The following is a 23,680-nucleotide window of genomic DNA, read 5'->3' on the forward strand; positions in this document are numbered from 1 at the left end:
TATATATATATATATATATATATATATATATATATATATATATATATTCTCAGCACTGATCTCTTTTTCTATCACCGCTCTTACTAATAACAAAGGTGTATAAGAAAAGACAATCTTGTTTAAAAACATTTAAAGGATGCTATAACCTTGTACAATACTAATCTTTAAATAAAATCTTCTCAAGCCAGTATCCACAAATAATAATTGTAATGATTTAGATACTAAATATCAATCTTTATTAAGAATTAAAGTTTAATCCAGGTGTGGTGGCACATGCCTTTGGTCCCAGACACATGTGGATCTATGTGAATTGGAGACCAGTCTCATCTACATAGTGAGTTCTAGACCAGCCAGGGATACACAATGAAACAATGCCCTCCCCACTAAACAAAGGAGGACAAGGAGGAGGAGGAGGAGGAGGAGGAGGAGGAGGAGGAGGAGGAGGAGGAAGAAGAGGAGAAGGAAGAAGAAGAGGAGGAGGAGGAGAAGAGGAAGAGAAGAAGAAAAAGGAGGAGAAGGAGAAGAAGAATTAGAAGTAGCTATTTCAAACTGGTGAAAAAAGATGATTTTTTTAATACTCTACATATAAATTGTTTGTGGAGTATAAATAATTGTAAATATGGGAAAAACATATAATCAATATAGGGATTTTTTCCCAATATAATATTTTTACTAATTATTTGGAAATTTCCCACAGTTCACTCTATCACACTCCATCTCCATTCCTCAAGGGACACCCTCCCACCCATGATAGCATGATCAAACTCCCAATGACCAGCTCCTTTTTAAAAAAACTGGGTTCTGAGGCTGGAGAGATGGCTCAGTCGTTAAGAGCACTGACTACTCTTCCAGAGGTCCTGAGTTCAATTCCCAGCAACCACATGATGGCTCACAACCATCTGTAATGGAACTTGATGCCCTCTTCTGGTGTGTCTGAAGACAGCTACAGTGTATACATTTAAATAAAAATAAATCTTAAAAAAGAAAAAAAAATCACTGAGTTCACTTGAATTACTTGAATCACTTGAATTACTGAGTGTAATTCAAGTACTCATTTTCTTATGCTCTAAGTTTTCCTGAGAAAAAGCAGGTGTAAAAGAAACTAAGTGTTTTCAAGAATTCTCTCTCTCTCTCTCTCTCTCTCTCTCTCACACACACACACACACACACACACACACACACACACAACAACTGAATGTTTCTTTTTTCCTGAGTCTTTCCTGGAAATTAAGGTTTCAGGGTTGGGGACATGGCTCAGTGTTAGTTCACTTGCTTAGCACACTTAAGGTCCTGGGTTCAACCACCAGAACTGACAAAAAGAAAAAAAGTAAGGATACTAAGAATGAAAAGTTCTAACTAAGGAGCTGGAGAGATGGCTCAGAGGCTAAGAAAACTTCTTCCATGAAGGGACTCTGGCCAGCCCCAGCATGGCGAGTATAGCTCTGGCAAGCCTTGCTCTTCTCCTGCATCCTCTCCGCCTTGCTAACACCCGTTAGAGTGCATTCCTAAAGCTTGCCACCATGGTCGTTTGGCCACGTCCTCCTCCAGAGGCTGACTATCAAGGTCCAGCTATCAAAGTACTGAAGTCCAGCAATCAAAAGCCCCTGTTGGCTCGCCTAATTGACATGCCTGATCAAAGTTAAACACCTCATCCTAACACGGAGTTTCCCCTTTACCTTTTTATAAACTGCCATTTTCCTATGGGCCAGCTCTGTCTTCTCTCTATCCAGAGGCAGTCCTTTGTCCCACTCTGGGACAAATACCCCTAACCCTCCTGTCTTTGTCCATTATCTATATCCTCTGTCTCTCTAGGGTAAATAAATCTCCTTTATGCAGAGAACTTGGTCTGAAAACATGGTCTTTGGAATCTTTTTCTTTCCCTTCTCTTCCACAGGACCCAAGTTTATTAAGAGTAATTTTGTCTAAATTCAGTGGTTTGGATTTTTGTTTGATTGGGCTTTTAGTTTGTTTGTTTGTTTGTTTGTGGTTTTCTGTTTTGTTTTGAGACAGAGTCTTGCTTTGTAGCCTGGTTGTTCTAGAACTCACTTTGTAGTCCAGGCTGGCCTTGAACTCAGAAATCTATTTGCCTCTACCTCCCAAGTGCTAGGATTAAAGGTCTGAGTCAGCATATCTGGCATTCCTGACTATCTCTGTTCAGTTTGGGAGAGTCGATTTTCAGTTTACAATGACATTCTTTTGGATTGATAAACTCATTGTACCATCTCTAAACTCACCGACAATTACTTTTTTTTTTTAACAATTACTTTTCTTAAAGTGCCCTATTAAATTGTTGTCCAACGGAGCATGGGCTGTCTTGTCTTGAGCTGGGACCTCTGACACAGAACAAAAGCCTCCACCAAAACTCAGCAAGCAAGGCTCAGGCTAAAACTCTAGGCTGAGTATGTGGCAGTGGCTTCTTTCCCAACACCTCAGGCACCTGCTTTAGGTACCCTAGGAAACCAGTTACCTCATCCTGCCAGAGCTGGGTGCTAGGTACTTAGTATATCTCCATGAGTGACTGAGAGGCACCCAAAAAATGATCCCTGAGATTATATACAACATGGTTTCCAAGGAAACCAAAGGTATCTGACCCCTCTGAGCACCTTTGGCAAGCCAGGCACTTTCTCCTTCAGGATTGTTCAGCAGGAAGCCAAAGAGTGGACTGTGCCTGTGGTCAGGCTAACCAACAACATTCACAACTCTCAGTCTGTACGGTTCTTCATAAAATGGAAGGCTGCCTATTGTCTTTTCCGAGGCCACCTCTGAGCTACTGCCTCTGTGCCCTATACAGGCATGGCATTGTCACCAATGCTGAATCCATGTGGCTAGAAAATCCCAGGGAACTGTTCTAGGTCTCTTCCTGGACCCACAGGCCTGGACTCCGGTGCTCCCCTAGGCTAACGTTCACTTGATGGGCTGCTTAGACTGCCTCTGGGACATGTCTCTACAATGGGTGGACTCAGCTTTGGAACAGCTGTGCCTGTTGTCTTAAGTGTAAAGCCCTCTCCCCAGAGCTGGAGACGGATGGGTCTCTTCACAGTTTCACCGTTCTCCACTTTGGAAAGGTAGACTGGGGAGAAAAGGGTCACTTAGCCGAACCCCTACTTTTTCAGGAATGAGATGTCCTTGGGAGTCTTGTTGGGAAACTGCAGCGAGTACAGATGAGCCATATACTGGAGCTCTGGCATCGCCATCCTCTGACAGATACGCAGTGTGGTGTTGTCCAGACCATGCCTAAGGTTATAGCCCAAAATTTTAGCCTTTCCGCTCTGGTAAGGGCGCAGATTCCAGTCATCTATGTGGGTCAGGTTCTTGGGCTCGGGATCCTGAAGACACAGGGAGGTGAGCTCGCGCTGTCTCTCCCGCAGCTGCTCCAGCTCTTCTGTAAACTGGCGTGGGCTTAGCTCCGCATGCAGCTGGGCCCAAAACGTGCGGTTGAAATGCTGGTAGAGCTGCCAGTCCAGCGCACACCAGCACTTGACACGCTCCTGGCTCTCGAGCGTCAGCTGCGAGACCGTACTCTGGCTTCGAACGTTCAGCTTGAAGGACACGATGTCATCCAGCTGCCAGCGCAGACGTCTGCGCAGCAGCACCATAGACTCATCAAAGTAGTCTGCGATGAGCACCAGATGGAATCGCTGCTCCACCTCCAAAAGGCACGTGCGAACATAGTCCGCGTCAACTGGGGCGTTGTTGTCAAAGCCAAAATCAAACCACATGTTGTTCTTCGCATAGACGTTACTTAGGCCCACACTGTCGTTGTAGTACCTCCACGGATCTGCCAGGAATTCGTCCAGGCTCTTGGCTCTCTGGAAGGCAGGTGCGTAGTTCTTATAGTAGATGAAGGAAGACTCCAGCTGGAAAACCGGGTTCCGGAGGATGGAAAAATAGAAAGTGTCACTGGGCATGACTTTCTGCACCTGTTTGGAGAAGAAGTAGGTAGGACTAAAGACGCTGAGAGTCTCATGTTACTGGACTGCCCAGCTGCTCACGAAGCCCCACCTTCCGTCTGTCCCAGCTCCTCTGATCAGAGCTGCAGCCTCATTCCTACACCAAAGGAGCAAGTGACAAGATTGAGGGGGCAACAAAAGCCCGGTATGTTCTTCTAGAAATTCAGAAATGTGAGAGAGGGTTGGGATGCCCTCAGGAAGACAGCCTTGGGGCTATGTGTCTCATGCCAAGAGCAATTACAGGCCACTGACAGCCTAAAGAGAGTGGCCTGGCAGGGTCTACAGGCCAACCCATGCCAACCGCACCGCTGGAGCCCCATAGTTACACCCACAGTTCCAAGCAAGGCAGCTCTAGCCCCACCCCCTTTGCCCACCTCCCTGCTTCACACCTCAGGAAAGTTGAACCGAAGATGGTTACACATGATGTTGAAGTGATGTTGCAGGTGGCCGTCCTGCTTCAGGCCCTCCACATACCGTGTCACAAAAAGCCAGGGGTAACCCAGATGCACTCTAGAGCCCTCAGGCAGGGCTATGGATAGGTTGTGAGACTCTGAAAAACGGTAGAGGATGTTGAGTATTGTACTGCTGGCTGTCTTGTGGGTCTTGAGGAACATGATGTTGGTGACTGGTGGTTCCTGGGCCTTGTCCCTGGATGGACTAGTAGAAAGAGTGTGTCATCAGTAAAAGAGCCACATGCCTTCAACAGCTCCCCTAAAGGAGTACCCCTCAACATGGGGGTCCCTATACCACTTCCTCTCACCATCTCCCAGTGCTGGGTCCTAGCCTAGCCCCTGCCACGCTGTAATCTTTCAGTCCAGGGGCATTTTCTGTGATAGATACAATTTCCCCTTGTAGCAAGATGCTCTCAACACCTGTACTTTCTGTTCCCACACTAACCATGGGATAACTCAGACCCTAAGCCTTCCCCTAGGCTCCAAATCTGCTGTCTGTCTCCCAAGGAACCCTGTGTGGCAATGGCTCTGTGATCTCAGCCAAGGTCACCCTAAGAAAAGCTAATATGTACTTGGATGACCTGGGCCATATTCCCATCTTAATGTAAACCAGTACAATTGGCAAGGATGGTGAGGGGCAGGATCCAGTGGACCTTGGGACAGTGCATTTTCTCAGAGGACAGTTTACCCCTCCTTATCATACAAACCTAACCAGAGGAAACATGAAGGAGAACAAACTAAGAACCTCCCAGAATCCTGGAGAAAATCCTGGCCTGAGAGACAGTCATGCATAGATGGCCACCTCCCTGGATGATGCAGTCTTGCCAGGCTTGGGGAGAGAATGTTCTGTGGTTTGGTGACAAAGGAGCACAGTCATGACCTCACCACCTGGAAGCCATGCTAGAAGCCAGACCATCTTTGTAGGCCAGGATGTAGACTTCCCAAGGTTCCTACTGAAGACCTCGCTCTTCTCAGTTCCCTTCCCAGTCCAGGCTGGCCAGGCCATGCCTGATCCCCAGAGTCTCCTAAGAAGCCTCCCCAGTGGGCTTGTCATCACAGGACACAGGCCCAGGACAAGCATAGTTCACCACTCTCTCCCAGAGACAACACCAAAGCTCAGAAGGGAAGTGAGTGAGTGCTAGTGTTCTTAAAGCCGGCAGGATGGGGTCCTGATACTGAGTTTGGGGCTGCAGGGAAAGAGCACAGCATCCCAGAGCATAAGGCATCTGCACAAGACTTACGGTGTAAGTAGTCTGAAGTCCACATGCAGAGAAACAACCAGCAGGAACACCGCCAGCACCAGGAACAAGAGTACCACCTGGAAGCACCTGTGGGTGGGACCTGCTCAGTGTCACTTGGATACACAGTCCCACAACTGCTCAGCAAGGAGCCCTGTGAGAACTGGTAAGCCCAGAGCAGGGTGACCCAGGCCTGCTTGTCTCAGAACCTGGAACACATAGGGCTAGGGGCTCACGAACCTGCCCAAGCCTCTAGCTGCAGAGGAAAGACTGGAGGATAGATGTATGTGCTGAGCCCCATGGTAAGGCCCCAGCCCCCAATAGAAAACAAGGTTGAAATGGGCCTTGGAATGTGATAGTGTCCTATTAAGGACACTAACGGGAACATTGGGGATTAGGATCCTGGTGAGAAAACAAGCACCAAGCTTGCTCCCTCTCCACACCCAACCCCACCTTTTGAAGACAAAGAGCTTCTGTCTTCAAGCCCAGGAGAAATCCAGCCCCAGGAATGCACAAACAAACACGCACACAAGCTGACACACACTCACACAACACACTCTCACATACTTATACACAGACAGAACACATTCACACACACACACCCTTCTCACAGACTCTAGCTTTCAAAGTGCTGAGAGGAACTGCTCTTGCTTAAGCCTCCCTATGTGGGAGGGACTATGTCAGGCAGCTGGCTGGCAAGTGGACATCCTGAGACAGAGAAGGAGTGTGCTGGTTCCACCTGCTGAAGCAAAAGCAGCCGCCTATCAGATGATTTGCTGCTGCTTTGCAGCTATCTCTGCCTCAAGCATAGTGAAAAGCAGGATCATATGCCTAAGCTGCCTGCAGGGCAGGCCTCTGCAACTGCCTAATTCACAGGCCATGTTAATCCAGAGCACAGAACCACCACGTGAGGCACAGCCACTCTGGCTGAGGGCACCCTCGACATGTATTAGAAAACCATGTACTCCTTGTAGCTGGTCTTTGCTACTTTGTGAGTTCTTTTTCCCACCCTTTATCCCCAACCCTGCTCCCTGCCACCCATTTCTAGGTAAGAGAGAAAGAAAGAAAGAAAGAAAGAAAGAAAGAAAGAAAGAAAGAAAGAAAGAAAGGAAGGAAGGAAGGAAGGAAGAGAGAAAGAGAGAAAGAGGGAAAGAAAGAAAGAAAGAAAGAAAGAAAGAAAGAAAGAAAGAAAGAGAAAAAAGGAAGGAAGAAAGAAAGAGAGAAAGAGAAAGAGAGAAAGAAAAAAGAAAGGAAAGAAGAGAGAAAGAAAGAAAGAAAGAAAGAAAGAAAGAAAGAGAAAAAAGGAAGGAAGGAAGAAGGAAAGAAAGAAAGAGAGAAAGAGAGAAAGAAAAAAGAAAGGAAAGAAGAGAGAAAGAAAGAAAGAAAGAAAGAAAGAAAGAAAGAAAGAAAAGAGATCGAAACCTATGAATCCAATTTCCTTCTTATTTCCTCTTTACTTGTAGGTGCTTTGCTACTTTGTGGGTTCTTCCTTTTCCCGCCCTTTATCCCCCCTCCCCCACCCCTGTTTCACCCCTATCACTAGATAAGGGAGAAGAGCAAATAGATAGCAAAAAGAGATCTGGGAGTCTCATTTCTTGTTTCTTCTCTGAGCGCTTCTAACAAACCTCAAACAACCCCCTTGAACGACCAACAACCATCAACCCCACCTATGAGGCCCTAGTATCTATATACCCTTTGAAAAACTCCCAGAATTCCAAACATCACACAATCACAGAAACTATCTGTAGCTGGCAAAACCATGCCTCTGTTATAGCAAAGGCAAATCATAGTCAGCAGCTGTGGACAATCTGAACCAGCCCCATATGCCACATCTGGGATTAAAACAAAAGCATACTCTTATACTATTTCTGTGTTTTGTTTTGTTTTGTTTTGTTTTGTTTTGTTTTGTTTTAAGAAACCAACATTCCAGAATTGTCCCAATATATAGTTCCTGGCCTTAGAGATCTTGGGTTTTGGTTATTTTCCTGCCTTCTTGAGCAATCTCTGCTGTAGACACTGAGAGCGTACATTCACCTCTGTAGTGAATGGGTCTAGTTTTCCAGGGAGAAGCCTGTGCTCTGTGAGTAGTTACCTGCTCCCCAACCCCAAGCATCCAGCTGGCTCCTCGATTCCCTAGAATCATGAGGGGATTTTTTGAGCTCTCAGATAAGCTCTGAGAGGACATTTTGATAGATACTGGGAAGAGCCCTGTATCTGGAACTCTCTACCTGAGATGACTGTGCCCCATACATAAGACAGACATAAGAACAGATGGTGCCCACAGTTTAAGTGGACAGCTGGATAGATGAGGATTATGGTTCTCTGAGAGCTCTGTCCAGCACTTGTCTGGGCCTGGGTACCCTCCTTTGGCTTTGCTGAAGACTAGGTGAGCCTTGGCTGCTCAACCTGAGAGACTATAGGGTGTGCTTGGTCACAGTTCCTACATACAGAGCAAACAAGTATCATCATCACCCATCCCAAGACAGCCGGGCCACCTCTCCACCAATGCATTCTTTCAGAGCAGACCCATGGTAGCTGGCAGGGAAGACTCTGTAACAGCACTTACCTCTTACCAATATGTGAAAACCCAATAATAGCCTGTGACTTGAGGCCCAGTTGTGGATCCAAACTTTTGTTTAGAGAAGGTGGAAAATGTTTAGGACCAGGTTGGTTAATGAAAAGACTTAGTCTCTTATCTAAAGCCAGAACATGTTAGTCAAGGCCTATGACGGCCAGGGCCTTGGGGGAATTTCAGATCCTGGGAACTGGATTTTCCCCTCCTTGAGGGCTGTATAATCAGTCTCAATGTCACTGAGTGCTGGTCTGTGGCACTTGGTGCACCTGAGATGTCCTATGCTCCCGTTTGTACAGCATGGCTTGATTACTTCCTGCTGACTTCGTCCCATTACATGATAGCCTTTTGCTGATTCCGTCCAATTACCTCCCTGCGAACAGTATATAAGATGCTGTGCCTCTTAATAAACTTGTTCGTCTTAACCCATCCATTTAGGCAAGACCTCTTACTCCAACTTTTTTTTTTTTTAATTTTCTCATCTCCAGTCATCTCTCTTGGGGATCTGTCACTGAAAAAAAAAATGACCTTCTGACCTAGGTCAGAAGGGAAGGAGAGAGGAGAACAGGACCAAACCTGTATGCTGAGCTCGCATACAAAGCAGGACCTAGTAAGGCAGTAGTACATCCCACAAGCCAGAATGGTACTGTTGGCCTGGATATGAAGAAGCAGGGCTTTACTAAGCTGCTGCCTCTCCACTCAGGGAGATGGTGGATCTCATCCCACAGGACATGGTTCCTCTAATCAAATTGTCAACATGAGTTTTCTGTCCTAGCTTCGCTGGTATTTATTTAGATTTGCTAGCTTTTGTTACCATTGTAGACAAAACACTTATCTATGTCCCCTTCCAAACACTCATTGCTAGAGCTGTCCTGGGTACCAGAGCTGTCCTGGGTACCAGAGCTGTCCTGGGTACCAGAGTGTCCTGGGTACCGGAGCTGTCCTGGGGATCAGCTAGTCTCTGCTCTTTTCCTACCTGGACAATTAGGACAGTAATTATAGGAACAGATGGTACATATTCTGGCTGGCTCCAACTCAAGGCTCTAGGCTGAGTACCTCTACTGGACTGTTTACAGCAGTGACATCTGCTGCACATGTCCCAGGCAGATGGGTTGCAGTGGCCAAAGCTCAAAGTGGGTGTGGAAAGGCAGTTGGGAAGCTTCTGTACTGTGGGAATCATGAGTTGTTCTTCACCCTTTAAACCTTCACGCTCTGAAACTCTGTCTCCCAACCAAGTGAGTCCAACCAGACCCTAGCATCCCCCATCATATATGGGGCTGCAAAACACTCTTGGTTGCAGCTACAAGGCTTTGGCCAATGTGCGAGTCCTGCCTACCACTGGCTACCTTTCCCTGGTCTTTTGTCAGCTTGCTAACCTACTAAGCTCATCTTCAACTTTCATGGCCCAGGCCTAGAGTCATCCATGTCTCTAAGGAGCACTGAGCCCCTCTGATAGGAAAACAGTCACTGGAGTCCCTACTGTGGGGGCTAAGGATTCTTGCTGTTCTAAGAAGGCTAGATCTTCCAGGTCTTATGCATAGACAAAGCTGGGGCTCCACATATGACAGAAACCCTCTTGAGGCTACACCTACATGTATAACTCAGAAAGTACAGCTACTAACTGAGCTTCTTCCAGTCACATTTGCCTCCTGTCTTCCCCACTCACAGTGTAGACCCCAAAGGCACAAGCCATGGTATACGTGGGCATCTCATAATGACATGCAGCATAAAACCCCTCAGTACCCTGTGGTGGCTGGAATATGCTTGGCCCAGGGAGTGGCACTATTAGGAGGTGTGGCCTTGTTGAAAAAGGTGTGGCCTTGTTAGAGGAACTGTGTCATTGTGGGGGTGGGCAATGAGACCCTCCTCCTAATCATGTGGGAGCCACTCTTCTCCTAGTGGCCTTCAGATGAAACTTCAGATGTAGAATGCTCAGCTCCTCCTGCCTGGACGTTGCCATCCTTGATGATACTGAATTGAACCTCTGAATGTGTAAGTCAGTTCCAGTTAAATGTTATCCTTATAAGAGTTGCCTTGGTAATGGTGTCTGTTCCCAGCAGTAAAACCCTAACTAAGACACACCCCAATGCAGCACCACTACCCACTGCCACCCCACAGTGCCATTCAAAGCTCTACCCTAGCTAGGGTAGGGATGGGACATGTCACCTCTGCTGTGTGTCAGTCATGTGCACAAACACATTCCCTGAAAGTCTGTATAGACAAAGAGCTCAGGCGCTTCCCGGAGGAGATGCCATGGTCCCTCTGTGGAATGAAGGAATTAAACAGGCGTCACAGCCCTTATGAAGATGAAGGAACAAAACGGGGGTCATAGCTGCATCAGTCTAAAATGATCAGAGAATTCCCAGGTGATCTCTCTTCTGATGAGCAGTGTTGACAGAGGAGACTGGGAAGCAGAAGATAGCGATGATGTTGTAGATTGTCTACTGAAGGTCCATCACTGAGTTAGAGGTCATGAGTCATCCCAATACCAATCTAGGCACCACCCCAAGTCAAGACCTTCTCATGTCACTGTGGTTGGCTCTCCCTGGGGAGATGACTGCAGAGGGCTGGACAGTTTACAGCCTTCTGTAGTTAGCATAAGGTCCCCATATGATAAGTACAGTGCAGAACATGGCCAAATGACAGCTCACCTTCTTCCTCAGACAACCTTCTGTTCTTCCACATAAAAATCCTTCCTTAAACATGCTGCCTTTTACTGGCCTCCTCTCAGATTCATAAAATTTCAGCACACACTAACCATCTGTCTTATGGCTGCCAGGAATGAGCCTTTACAGGGACAGTCCTAATACCAAGTCCTAAGTCCACGGCCCCCAAATCACAAGCTGAAAAGGGAACCAAGCCCACGACCTGCCCCTGATTCAACCCAGCCCAAAACCCTCCTCCATACATCCTCCTTGCCTGAACAGGAGGACCAGGTCAGCCGTAGTCCAAGACCCTGCCTGTACCCAGCCCAGTCCTCTGCATGAGGACAAACAGAAACTTGAATTTTAAAAATGAATCTTGATTCTTATGCACAGAAAGAGAACGAAATCTTCCCTTCTTTCTCAGAGTATTGACTGCGAGCTGGGCAGTAGTGGTGCACACATTTAATCCCAGCACTGGGGAGGCAGAGGCAGGCAGCTCTGTGAGTCTGAAGCCTGCCTGAGCTCCAGGGCATCCAGGGCTACACAGAGAAACCCCATTCCAAAAAAAAACAAAACAAAACAACAACAACAACAAACCCTTTCTATTTTGAATCCCTTTGCCATCCTCTCAAGATGGATGTAAACATTTCTAAAACCTTCATGAGCCTTCTGGCAGCTTCTCCAACCAGCACTATTGTATCAGGACATCTCCCTAAATATATCTATAACATAAGACCATCTGGCTCTTGGCTCCAACTCATCAGCCAGCTTCCAGATGCAAAAACTAAGGGACATTTATTTTTCCTTTAAAATTTTCAGTACATTTATTTTTTTTCTTACAGATGTGTGCTTGCTCATATGTGTATGTGCATGCACGCACGCTATAACATGCATGTGAAAGGTCAAGGGAAAGTTTGCAGGAGTCAGTTCTCCCCTTCCACCACAAGGTTTCTCAGAACTAAACTCAGGTTGTTAGGCTTGCCAGCGAGCACTTTCACTGGCTGAGCTATTTTGCTGGCCCTAATTTTTCTGTAGAAGAAGCCAGTTAACTTGCCAGGGTGGCTGCCTCGTTTACCAGCTGGATCTCAGATGACCTCAGGGAGACAAGGGAACTGTTGAGTGTTCTAGCCTAAGGACCAAGGACTGTGCATGTCAAGAACATGGGTGTAAAGGGACACATTTCCCATGGTTCCCAAGCATCCCTATATGGACACTGCCTTCCACGTCCAGGTAGACCCAGGATTTTGTCTATTCTACCCTTCAATGGAGGCCATAACCTAAGGTCTTTGCCTAGAACCTGATCCCCTGGTACTTATTCAAGCCCTCCAACTTCACTTTTTCCACAGCTTAAGTGACTCACACGGGTCCTAGAATCAAGAGGCTTCCACAACGAACAGGACACGGGAATGGGAACCATGAAACCCACCCCTCCTCTGCTAGAAATGGTCACAGGAGCCAGTATAAAGGGACCTTGTGATCCAGTTATCAACCACCAAGAAAGGTACAGAGCCCATCTGGACGTCAGAGATACCACCCTATCTGTTGCCAAGCTCAAGTCAAGCTTAGGTAATTTAATAAACATGTTCGCTGGGACAGAAGACGGGGGCAGGTGGAGTGTTTGCTTCCTGGTGAAAGTGGTCCCAGAATGTTCCAGTTCCCTTTCCCAGTGTAGCTGTCAAGCTCTGGTGAGCTACCAAGAAAAACAACACTTTCTGGTGAGTGGCCCCAGGCCTAATTGTCAAGTCTTTTTACCCAAGCACCTGGTCCTGCCCCCTCACCCCACCTGCCTTTACTGCAGAGGCTGTGAAAAGCTGGGGCCACAGATCTCATAGATCCGAACATAATCTAGAAAGAAACAGTAGTCACTGCACCTGCCAGAGAACAGGGGTGGGCTAGCCCCTGCTGATTGCCGAGCACTGTGCATCAAAATGTGTACAGTTCTTCCAATCTGGCCCACCTGGAAATGCTGGTAGTAAACCTTACCCAGCCTGAGATACCCAGAAAGGAGGCAAAAAGCAAAGCTACTTGTAAGAAATCAGGCACCATACTCCTCAGGTGCTCAGACCTCTGCTCTGCCCACCCATCTGTGGCACCTCTCCTCCACCCTCCATCTATCAGGTAGAGTCCTAGGGGACAAACTGTCAGCCCCAGGGCCTCCTGCCATGCTAGTCAATGGGTAACTTGACCTGTACCTACTAATACAGGAAGTGAGTCCAACCTAGGACCCACCTGGAAACTCAGAGCATGTATCACTAGCCAGTGATCCAGAAGGATGGCTGTGCCCGGACCAGAGAGTTTCATGTGCCACCCGTGAACACCTTCTAAAAGGTAAGGCAGGTAGATGGTGAACAGTACTAACAGTTTCTAAAATCCTCTTTCTGTTAGTTTCCTGCAATGGGTGGTTGGTCCACAGGTGACATGGAAACTCCACGAATTGCCACTCTTATCACAGTGGGTTCCATACCACCCTCTCATCCATGTCCCCTCCTATCCTCAAGACCCGGTGGCACTCTGGTGGAGGGGTCACCTAGCTCTCAGCCAGCCAGGTTGCCCCATAAAAGATAAGAGACATCGGTCAACAATGGACCCGAGCTCCCCCATGGGCAGAAAACTGGCCTCAGTACTTCCTTCCATCCTTCGTGTGTGTGTGTGTGTGTGTGTTTAAGAAAGTCTCCCTGTAGTTCTGACTGTCCTGAAAATTGCCTGTGGTGAGAATTTTGGTTTCTTTAAAAAGACATAGACACATTATAAGAATGTTTTCATTTTAATCCCAGGTGTGGGATACAGGGCAACTTCAGATTGTCCACAGGAGCGGACTGTGATTTTCTCGTGCTCTGGCAGAGGCATGGTTTTGCCAGCTGCAGAGAGTTTCAGCAACTGTGTGACTTGTGGAATTCTGGGGATTTTTCAGAGGCTACATACCTGCTAGGGCCCCATGAGGGGCTGTTTGTGGTGTGTTGAATAATCATGCGTGAGGAAGAAGCAAGATGAAATTTAGAGATCCTGACCTTGAATATCAAACTTAGCCAAGAAACTCAACACCCCTGATCAGCAGGAACTAGTCTACTGAGAATGTCACTCCCTTCCCCCTCTATCCCTGCTAGGGCCCCATGAGAGGCTGTTTGTGTTGAATAATCATGCATGAGGAAGAAGCAAGAGGAAATTTAGAGATCCTGACCTTGAATATCAAACTTAGCCAAGAAACTCAACACCCCTGATCAGCAGGAACTAGTCTACTGCGAATGTCACCCTTTCCCCTCTATCCCTTTTTCTCTCCTATCTAGTGTTAGGAAGTTGAAAGAACTGACATATGGCACCACTGTTGGCCTCAGCTCTCATCATTCCCACAAGTGGCCAACATGGTGGACACCAGCAAGCTATACCCAAGCTTCCTTACTTTACCTACTCCTCTGCAAAGCCAGCCTCCAGCCTGGGAGGCCATGCCCACATCGACCTCCCATGGAAACCATTCACAAGGTCACACAGGCCCCCATGGGCAGCTCTGTCCCTGGGCGAGACTTCCCTTGAACTCAACACTCTAGAAGCACAGGTTTTCAGCAGGCTTTCCACCGTCAAACTAGGGGCCCAAGAGACAACAGGAACCTGGCTGGGATGGAATGCCCCTAAGCTAAGGTGGCCCAGAACTTTACAGAGGTTTGTGCCTTAACTGTCACTAACCTCTGAGCCTATTCTTTACAATATTCCAACAATACCCATGAGAAGGGAAGGGTGGATAATTCAGGGCAGAGGCCAACCTTCTCTCTTTGGCCATGAACAAGGGCAACTCTGTCAGGGTCTCAGAGCCCAGACATTCTTATAAAAACAAGGACCCAGCCATGGGGCAGGACCAAAGTCACTGAACCAAGCTAGTAAATCCCTGATCCCAGTGCCCACCACCAAAAAATCTTCAGACCAAATAATCCAGGTAATTCCAATACCTCTGTGCTGGGGTGCAGCTTTATCAGGGGCTTCCCAAACTCCGAAATGTTCTCCTGTCCCAAGTGAAATTGGACCCGAGGTAGAATTCTATGGTTGAGTATTTGCTTCAACCACAAACTGAAGGGCAAATCCCTGGGTTTAATCCTCAGCATCACAAATATTAAAAGGCTGAAATAAAATCTAAAAAGATTGATTTCAAAGAAACATTAGCACAAATTCCCCAAATCCAAGCCAACTTCCTTCTAAAGACAAACACAGTCAACATGTTTTGCCAGCTTCTGGAACTATTCTAGAAGGAAGGCAAGTGCCCCTCTCCCCAGGATGGCCACCCAGAGCCACCTTACCTCTGTGTGCCTCTCAGGATGGACAGCATCCTGCCTCAGAGCCTCCAGCAGAGATGGACAGGGAAGTGTCGGTCCAGACCTCCCACTGCCTTGAGTACAGGGAGCCAGCTCTCAGCAGGCCAGGCGAGCATAGGTAACTTAAATCCCTTCAAAGCTCACCTACTGCTCAGGTGTGGTGCCCAATGCCCCACCTTCTACCACCCTCTACTTCCCACCCCACCCCCTGACACACACACACACATATAACACACCAGCAACCTAGCTTAACTGCTGAATCCTAATGAGAAACCTCCTCGGCTCAGAAGGGAAAGCTGGCCCTTCAACTCACCTCCCCTTCCTGTATCAGCAGGCGGGGCCCTGGCAGCTGGGATGTCTGACCCAGGAGGATTCCCTTGGTCAAGTCACACTTTCTCTTTTTCCTCACCTTCCATGTTAGCCCTCCCAGGGTGGTTTTGGAAGGAGCTGCTCCAGATGGACCCATAAGGAATCCACAGATTCCCTAATTTTTGTGGGTAATAGAGATTTGAGAATGGGCCAATAGTTCTGTAGATGTGTAACCAAATGCCAGAAATATTTTCTACCTCAAAGCTTTCTTTATACTAAGATTTTAAAAGTTTTTTTTTTCTTTACAATCTTGGGATAAAAGAGAGACCTTTGAAAGAAGACATTGATGTAGGAAATAAATTTTTTTAAAAAATGTTTTTATAGGTTTTGTTACATGAAAATTTCTTTTCTAAGGAAATAAAATAAAGAGCTTTAAATCCAAATACTCTGGAGGCAGAGACAGGTGGCTCTACATGAGTTCAAGTCCAAGGCACACCCTGTCTCATAAAAAACAAGGGGGGGGGTGTCAGTCAGCCAGGTCATACATAGTAAGAATCTATCTCAAAATTCCTTCCTTACTAACTTAATTAATTTAAAATTCTGAGAAATGCTGAACATAGTCAACACTTGGGAGGTAAGTCCATCTGGGCAGATCCCATACAGACTGACAAGATGGCAGCTGGCCCACAAAGCAACAGCAATCCATGGTGTTGCTCCCTAATCCTGTCCCTCACAGCCAGCCCTGGTTCCTAACTTATGAGAAAGCCTTGCCCTTCTCACGTGGCTGTAGACATCAGAACACCAAAAACCCTGCCTCCTTGCTTTGGCCAGTGGTATGAAGGGTGACTGTATGCCAGGGTCAGCTGCATGCTTGGAGGACAGTATCCTGAAATCTCACCACCCAGATGGCAAGGATGACACAGGCTCCAGAGATGCTGCCTCAGTTACTGTCCCATTGCTGTGAAGAGACACCATGAAAAAGGCAACTTATAAAAGAAAGCATTTAAGCAAGGCAGTGGTGGTGCGTATTTTTAATCCTAGCACTCTAGAGGCAGAGGCAGGTAGGTCTCTGTGAGTCTATAAATCAAGTTCAAGGACAGCCAGGATTGTTACACAGTCTCAAAAACAAACAACAACAATAACAACAGTAAATAAATAGGTAAATAGATGATAGATAAATAGATAGATAGATAGATAGATAGATAGATAGATAGATAGATAGATAGCATCGAGGGTTAGTCCATGATCATCATGGCAGGGAACATAGCCACAGGAAGCCAGGCACTGTGCTGGAGCAGTAGCTGAGAGCTTACATCTGATCCACAAGATGGAGGCAGAGAGAGAGAGAGAGAGAGAGAGAGAGAGAGAGAGAGAGAGAGAGAAGGAGGGAGAGAGTCAGAAACAGAAACAGAAGGGCCTGGGATGGGCTTTTGAACCTCAAAGTCCACTCCAGTGACACATCTCTTCCAATAAGGCCACACCTCCTAATCTTTATCACACAGTTCTACCAACTGAGGACCAAGCATTCAAATATATGAGTCTGTGGGGGCCATTCTCATTCAGACCACCACATATACTTGAGTAGATTCAGAGATATCAGAGACTCTGAGGTAGCTGTTAGCCTTATCCACTGAGGGTCTTGCCCTCAGCATAGCAGCCCCTGTTCAGCTCACCAGTGTGTCCAGCTAATAACAGTTGGAGCCCCCCCCCCATTGTGTTGTCTCAAGAAGCAGTGGCTGGGAGCTTGTTGGCTGAGAAACTGAAGTATAGGTGTGGTGGTTTGAGTAGGAATGACCCCCAGAGGCTCATATATTTAAATGCTTGGCCACTAGGGGACAGAGCTACTTGACAGCCATTAGGGCATGTGGCCTTGTTGGAGAAAGTGTGTCCTAGAGATAGACTTTGGGATGAGATGAGCCTAATGGCTCTCTCTCTTCCTGCTGCCCGCTGATCCGGATGTAGAACTCAGCTCCCTCTCCAGCACCATGTCTGCCTGCATGCCGCCATGCTTCCCATCTTGACAATAACAGACTAAACCTTTGAGACTTTAAACCAGACCCTTTTAATATTTTCCTTTATAAGAGTTGCTGTGGTCATGGTATCTCTTCATAGCAACAGGACACTGACTAAGACAAAACAGGTAAACAGAGATGTCACTACCAATCAGGGCAACAAATAGGCTCGCCAAGATGGATCCCAAGACCATATAGAAAATCACCCTGGTGGTGGAGACACACTGACAGCAGATGCAAGGTGACTTTCAACCATTTCCCAACTAGAATGGATACCAAATTAGTACTCACATTGACACATGGATTAAAAACAGCAGTGACCTCAGGCCCAAACTGGGGTGGAACTGGAAGGCATAAACAAGATAGCTGCCACACGGAAGGCATGGAGCTGTCGCTGACTAACACTGAAATCCAGAACACTTTCCCAAGCCAGGAGAAAACCAAACTGATTCTTTTATCTAATTACTATGTGTACGCACGATTTGTTTGTTTGTTCGTTTATTGGATGTTTTGTTTGTTTTTCCCAAGACAAGTTTTCTCTGACATCCCTGGCTATCCTGGAACTTGTTCTGTAGACCAGGCTGGCCTTGAACTCAGAGATCTACCTGCCTCTGCTTCCCAAGTGCTGGGATTGAAGTCATGAGCCTCCCCTGCCCCACAACAGTGGTACTTGAACAGGGACTTGAAAGTACATAGGTTTTATAAAGCAAGCATTCTTACCATAGCTTATATCGTTAAATTTATAAAGTGATCCCCTTCCCCTCCCAGTTTATCACATCAGTTTTAGGATGCTGTTGCTGTCTTTAGACACACCAGAAGAGGGCATTAGAACCCATTGCATAGAGTTGTGAACCACCATGTGGTTGCTGGGAATTGAACTCTAGGCCTCTGGAAGAGCAGTGAGTGCTCTTAACCACTGAGCCATCTCTCCAGCCCTCACATCAGTTTTAGAGTCTTCACATTCTGGTAAATTGTCTCCTAATTATTAAATGCTAAAACTTAGGTGGTTCCTGTTTAAAAAGAGAGGAAGGTAGTAGGGAGGCCTCACCATAATCCTTTCAACAACCTTCTCTTCTAGGGTTAGCTGCTGGGCATAATTCTCTAAGGCCAGCATGCATCCCAGAACTTAAACAAAGTGCAAGGGTCCACCAAGTAGCTCTCCAGGCTCACAGCAGGTGAGTTGATGGATAAGCAGTACCAGGCTGTTCTCCACCCCGCCCTCACCTCCCCCACATTCCACTCGGAAAATGTTAACGGCTGCTCCACTTTATGAGAGGCAGTCAGGGATCCTCCTGCCCAGGCTACACAGATTCAGAGACACAATGGATCAGAATGGCTCTGTGTGCCCCCCAAAACATCTGACTATATTTCAGCTGCTCCACAATGACAGACAGTGGCCCAGAAGCCAGCAGATTACCCAGGACACATGTAGTCAGGTCCCCAAACCAGCACCCTTCTTCCAGGCTGTGGTCCCAGTTCCCTGGGTTCTTGGTGGTTTACAGGGTCTGAACAGGAAGAAGAGGCCATCTATAGACTTTCATGCCACTAGGAATAGACAGGACAGTGTGATATGGTATGGAGCAGTTTCCATTTCCCAGAGTTGGAGGCAAATATTCCCATCCAAGTTAAATGGATAGTACACATCCCATAAGTCACCTGGAATGTATCCTAATGATCCACACTGCACTCCCACTGTCCCAAAGACCCATGGACAACATAACCAAAAATGTGGCTCTCACAACCACACTGCCTGTACACTAAGGCGGTGACCAGCACCCACTCATTGTGTAGATAAAGAGGCGTCCAACTCCCAGGGCCACTGTCCAAGGCACACCTGTCTAAATACCAGCTGGAGTATTACCAACAGCGAAAGACTACTGCAGTCCTGTAGACTGTCATGTAGAATGTCATGGCGCCCAGACAGGCCAGACCACCCAGCACAGGCCACATCCAGGCCTCTTCTAAACACTATCCAAGACTCAGAGCCCCTTCTTATCTACTACCCTGACAAATGCTGTTCTAGAAACCTTACAGCTAATCTCAAACTAGTCTTGAACATGCCTCCCATCAAGAGAAATTGAGACACGTTTTTCTGGCCATTACCCTCTACCCATAAAGACACCGCCCCAGCCTGACAGTTCCACTCCACCTGCAGAAACAATATGCCCGGGTACTGAAAACAATCCACCCTGCTTCCCACCAAACCACAAAAGAATAACTGTAACTTCTGGTAGCTGTGTGCAAGAATCACACACACACACACACACACACACACCTGTGTGTGCCCTGGAGAAAGATATCCACGAATGATAATGGCCATGACAATCCCATGCCCTCTTCAGCTGTGAATCTATGCAGGACATGTCCCAGTCTGTCCTCAAACCTGGGGCAGGAAATGACAAGCACTTTTCAGGGACAGACCAGGCCCTAACCAGTGACAAGGGCCATGCTGAGGAAAAAATAGTTACCTTAGGCCACTTGTACATTTTTAAGAAAAAAAAAAATGACACCAGGCTCAGTGCTCAGATACTCCACCATGACAGAGGCCACTAAGGCACAGGTTTGTGACCTCGCAACAGTAGCTCCACCCCAGCTGTGCTTGCCCTCTGCTCCCTCTGATACTCTAGGGCAAGGGGTCCTCGTCTAATGCCTAGGGGTCACCTACCAACCCAGGCTTCGAGATTCCAGATGGCCAGCAATGGGGATTGCAACCAAGGTACCCAGGCTAAGAGCAGAGTCTTCTGCATCCCACATGCCCAGGGGTGGGAGCTGATTCACAGTGGCCACCACTGGGAAGTGTGCTGGACCCAGAAAGCACAAGCTGGACCAGTAAGGTCTTCATGTCTGCAACCATACAATGCACTGGGTCCTGATCATCTTCATGTGACATCTGTCCTTCTACTTCTGTGAAGCATGCTGCTCTGGAAGACCACATAGCCCCTTGTAGTGCTGGGCAGGGCTGCCCATGCCCAAGCCACCTTCCCTAGGGCTGAAACTCCAGGCCATGCTTGCTCACATCACGGGGAAGCTGCTGATCTTGGGTATACTCCTCCCACCATCCTGGTTAGGTAACTATGTCTCATATTGCAACAGCTTAGATATCTAGCAGTGGAATCCTAAACTTCTAATCCAAACAAAATAGCCTCTCCCAGCTTGCACATTGGAGACTTCCTGTCTGTGTGGAATGGGAGTAGAGTCCTCGTGGTCACCTGTTCTAGCTTTTTAAGACAGGATCTCACTCACTATGGAGCCCTGACTGGCTTGGAACTCTCTAAGCTGGAGATCTGCCTGCCTCTGCCTCCTGAATGTTAGGTTACAAAAAAGCACCACCACACCCAGCTCTCTCCCATAGGGAGAGAGATTTGACTATAGGCTTACTCTTCTGAGTTGAGGTGTGAGACTATAGACACTAAGGGGATGGCTGTGTCAGAGGCGTAAGGTTTCTGGAGGAATCTCACTGGTCAGTTAGCAGACTCGGAAGCAAGTCCATTTTCCCATCTGTTTCTAACTAGTTTTTCTGGTTGGGTGGAACTCACTGCCCCTGGTTTTAGAGAGCACTGGTCAGTGCTAACCACACTGGATGTCTTATTTTCCTGCTACACACTGCTACACTAGCTATGCTGTATTTCATGGCTCTAACTTCAAAATGTACTCTCTTCAAGACACAAAAGAAAAGCTAGAGTGGACCTAAGAAGTGACCCTTCCCCAGGGATGGATGAATCAAAGGGGGCTTCACATAGCTAGTCAAGAGAAAACAACAGCCCCCTTGCCTGCCACTCACCCCGTGAGCTCCAAAGACGAATGCCCAGTGGGAACAAATGTAAGGCTGGCCCTGGCAGGAAGGGCTTGACACATACCTGTGTTGGGACCACCATGTTCACTGTACCTATTTGTACAGTGCTACAGGCCAGGGTGGCTACAGCCTCTCCTCACTCGCTCACACTCCTAATATTAACTCCCTAATCCACAAGTGAAGACATACTGGGAATCCAGAACACACTAAATGCGTGGAGAGATGTAAGGAGCCACAACTTTACAATTAACTTTATGTGAATAATTTTCTAGCAGCAGCAGCAGGTTGTAATTCATATTTTCTTCTGGAAAATGATAACAGCAAAAAAAAAAAAAAAAAATTCAACCTCCCAGACTGCCAGGACTCCAGGTCATGAGACAGGCCAAGTCCTAGAGGACAGTGTCTAGAGCACATGACTGAAAGGTGCCCCTACTGATTCAGCTGAAGGACTGTCCCATATCTAGAAAGGCCAGGTTCTGCAGGCAATCAGAGCCTTCCACATCTGCTTACCAACCAGACCAGACAGGTCTTCAAGAACAAGGTAAGCTGGGTGTAGTGGCAATTGCCTTTAATCCCAGCACTCAGGGGACAGAAGCAAAGGCAGAGGCATGGTGGATCTCTGTGAGTTTAAAGGTCAATATGGTCTACATCAGAAGTTCCAGGACAGCCAGGGTTATATAGAGATCTCAAAACAAACAAAACCCAAGGGAATGGCCTGGTCAGATGGACCACAGTTACCAATCCAAGGCCTGCTTGATATGACAGCCAATTCCATTCAGCTCCATGGGAGTGAGTTGTGATGCTCTGGGTCATTATGGTAACTGATCTGGGGCTGGACAACTCTGCTGCAGCCCTCAGAGTACATGCTACATGGCAAACCATCCAGTAAGATCCAACCAAGAGACCACATGGCACTCTTCCCAGAGATGTGTAGGGAGAGGTGTTAATTCCCTAATTGGTTCTTAATTGTGTCAATAAAGGAGGCAGAAGCCAATTGTTGGGTGAAAGGAAACAGATGGTACTTTTCGGTTCCAGGCAGAAGGGAATAGACACAAAGAAGAATTCAGACCAGGCTTTGGAGCGAGTAGGAAGCTGCAGACATGTAAGTCTTGGGGCTCCTCGAGTTTATAGCCTCTGCTATCAGCAAGGGGCTAAGCAAGATGGAAGGAGCTAGTTGATAAGATTAGGGCAGGAAATTCTTCGCCCAGCCATTGAGTTATATGGCTAGTTTTAAAATAATAAAACTGTCTAGTGTTTTTTATCTGCTGAGGTGGTTGTTGGCGGCAGCTTGGAAAAGCTAGCCATGAGGGGCTGGGGGAGTAATCGCGGCTCTGGGGAAAAATGGCTCAGCTGGCCGTTGGTGGAGCTGAGTGAGACCAGCTGTGGCCTCGTGTGGCACCAGGCAAGGTAGTGTGCTTTTAAAATTACACACTACCGAGATGCAACACAGCAGGTCTCCACAGGCCACCACAGAGCCAGTGAGAGCTGGCCTGTTTGGGAGTGGGGCAACTGCCTGCCCACTTATTCTGTCCACAATGAGCTGGTAGGAGAGGAGGGAAGGGTCAGCCACCTCTATCTGCTCTGTTCACCCCCAGAGAAAGGCAGCAGAGCCCAGAGGGTGCTCAGAGCCGGCTCCTGGCTAGCCAGTGAGTGTCAGTAACCTGGTCTATCTCGGGTGCCATCTACCGGGAGGCCTCCAGGCCCACCAACCCTGCATGCCCAAGGTCCCAGCATCTTGCACAACTTCTCGAAAAGATCCAGTTAGGCCTGAGCAGGTAGAGTCTTATAGGGGTTCAGGATGCCTTTGGGGTCCAGCATGGTCTTTAGCTGTTGCATAAGTTTCACGGCCACGGGTGGCTTGCTATAGCCAAGAACATTCTTCTTCTTGAAGCCCAGGCCGTGCTCGGCACTGACACTGCCCCGATGCTCCGCTGTCCAGGCATACACATAAGGCTCCAAGGCTCCAAGCAACTCCTGGCTAAAGGCCTCTGCTGTCACGTTCAGGTGAAGGTTGCCATCCCCTGGGGAACAAGGGGACAGTTAGGCTGAGCAAGCCCCAGAAATCTATCCCAAGAGTCCTCCTCAGACTTCACTCCCCCAACCTCCAACCAGGTGTCTGCACCCAACCCATTCTGGTTCTAAACCATGACCCCGTGGTCCATCCCTTCAACCCTCCAGGTCTATGAATGGCAGCTGCTGGGCCCCATCTTACAGTAATTTGGGCACATGAGCCACTTTTCAATACTCCCCAAAATGACTGGGAAATCAACCCCACAGTCTAAAGACACAGGCTGGTGAGAACCATTCCTGCACAGCAAAAGGTTTTTCAAACACCTGAAATGACAGTGTGCAGCAGTGCATGAGAGGCAGAGAGGCAGAGAGGCAGAGAGGCAGAGAGGCAGAGAGGCAGA

At 47.6% G+C, this 23,680-nt stretch overlaps 2 protein-coding genes across 5 annotated transcripts in view; both read right to left on the reverse strand.

The window, feature by feature from the left end:
- Gal3st2 (galactose-3-O-sulfotransferase 2) overlaps positions 1-15,571 on the reverse strand; it is a 24,291-nt gene extending 8,720 nt beyond the window's left edge. The window contains exons 1-5 of the mRNA XM_028755342.1: positions 15,565-15,571; positions 13,643-13,715; positions 5,644-5,730; positions 4,340-4,607; positions 3,106-3,920 (exon numbers count right to left, since the gene is read on the reverse strand). Of these exons, the coding sequence (XP_028611175.1) occupies positions 3,106-3,920; positions 4,340-4,607; positions 5,644-5,730; positions 13,643-13,715; positions 15,565-15,571 (1,250 nt within the window). The remainder of the gene's footprint in view (positions 1-3,105; positions 3,921-4,339; positions 4,608-5,643; positions 5,731-13,642; positions 13,716-15,564) is intronic.
- Positions 15,572-21,775: 6,204 nt separating this feature from the next.
- The window catches only part of D2hgdh (D-2-hydroxyglutarate dehydrogenase), a 19,906-nt gene continuing 18,001 nt past the window's right edge, over positions 21,776-23,680 (reverse strand). For all 4 annotated transcript variants that reach the window (XM_028755371.1, XM_028755374.1, XM_028755375.1 and 1 more), the window contains exon 10: positions 21,776-23,290. In XM_028755371.1, coding sequence (XP_028611204.1) covers positions 23,031-23,290 — 260 coding nt within the window. In that variant the 3' untranslated portion in view covers positions 21,776-23,030. The remainder of the gene's footprint in view (positions 23,291-23,680) is intronic.

This window comes from Grammomys surdaster, unplaced genomic scaffold, assembly GCF_004785775.1.
Source record: "Grammomys surdaster isolate TR1022 unplaced genomic scaffold, NIH_TR_1.0 126059, whole genome shotgun sequence".
In the NCBI taxonomy this organism is placed as follows: Eukaryota; Metazoa; Chordata; class Mammalia; order Rodentia; family Muridae; genus Grammomys; species Grammomys surdaster.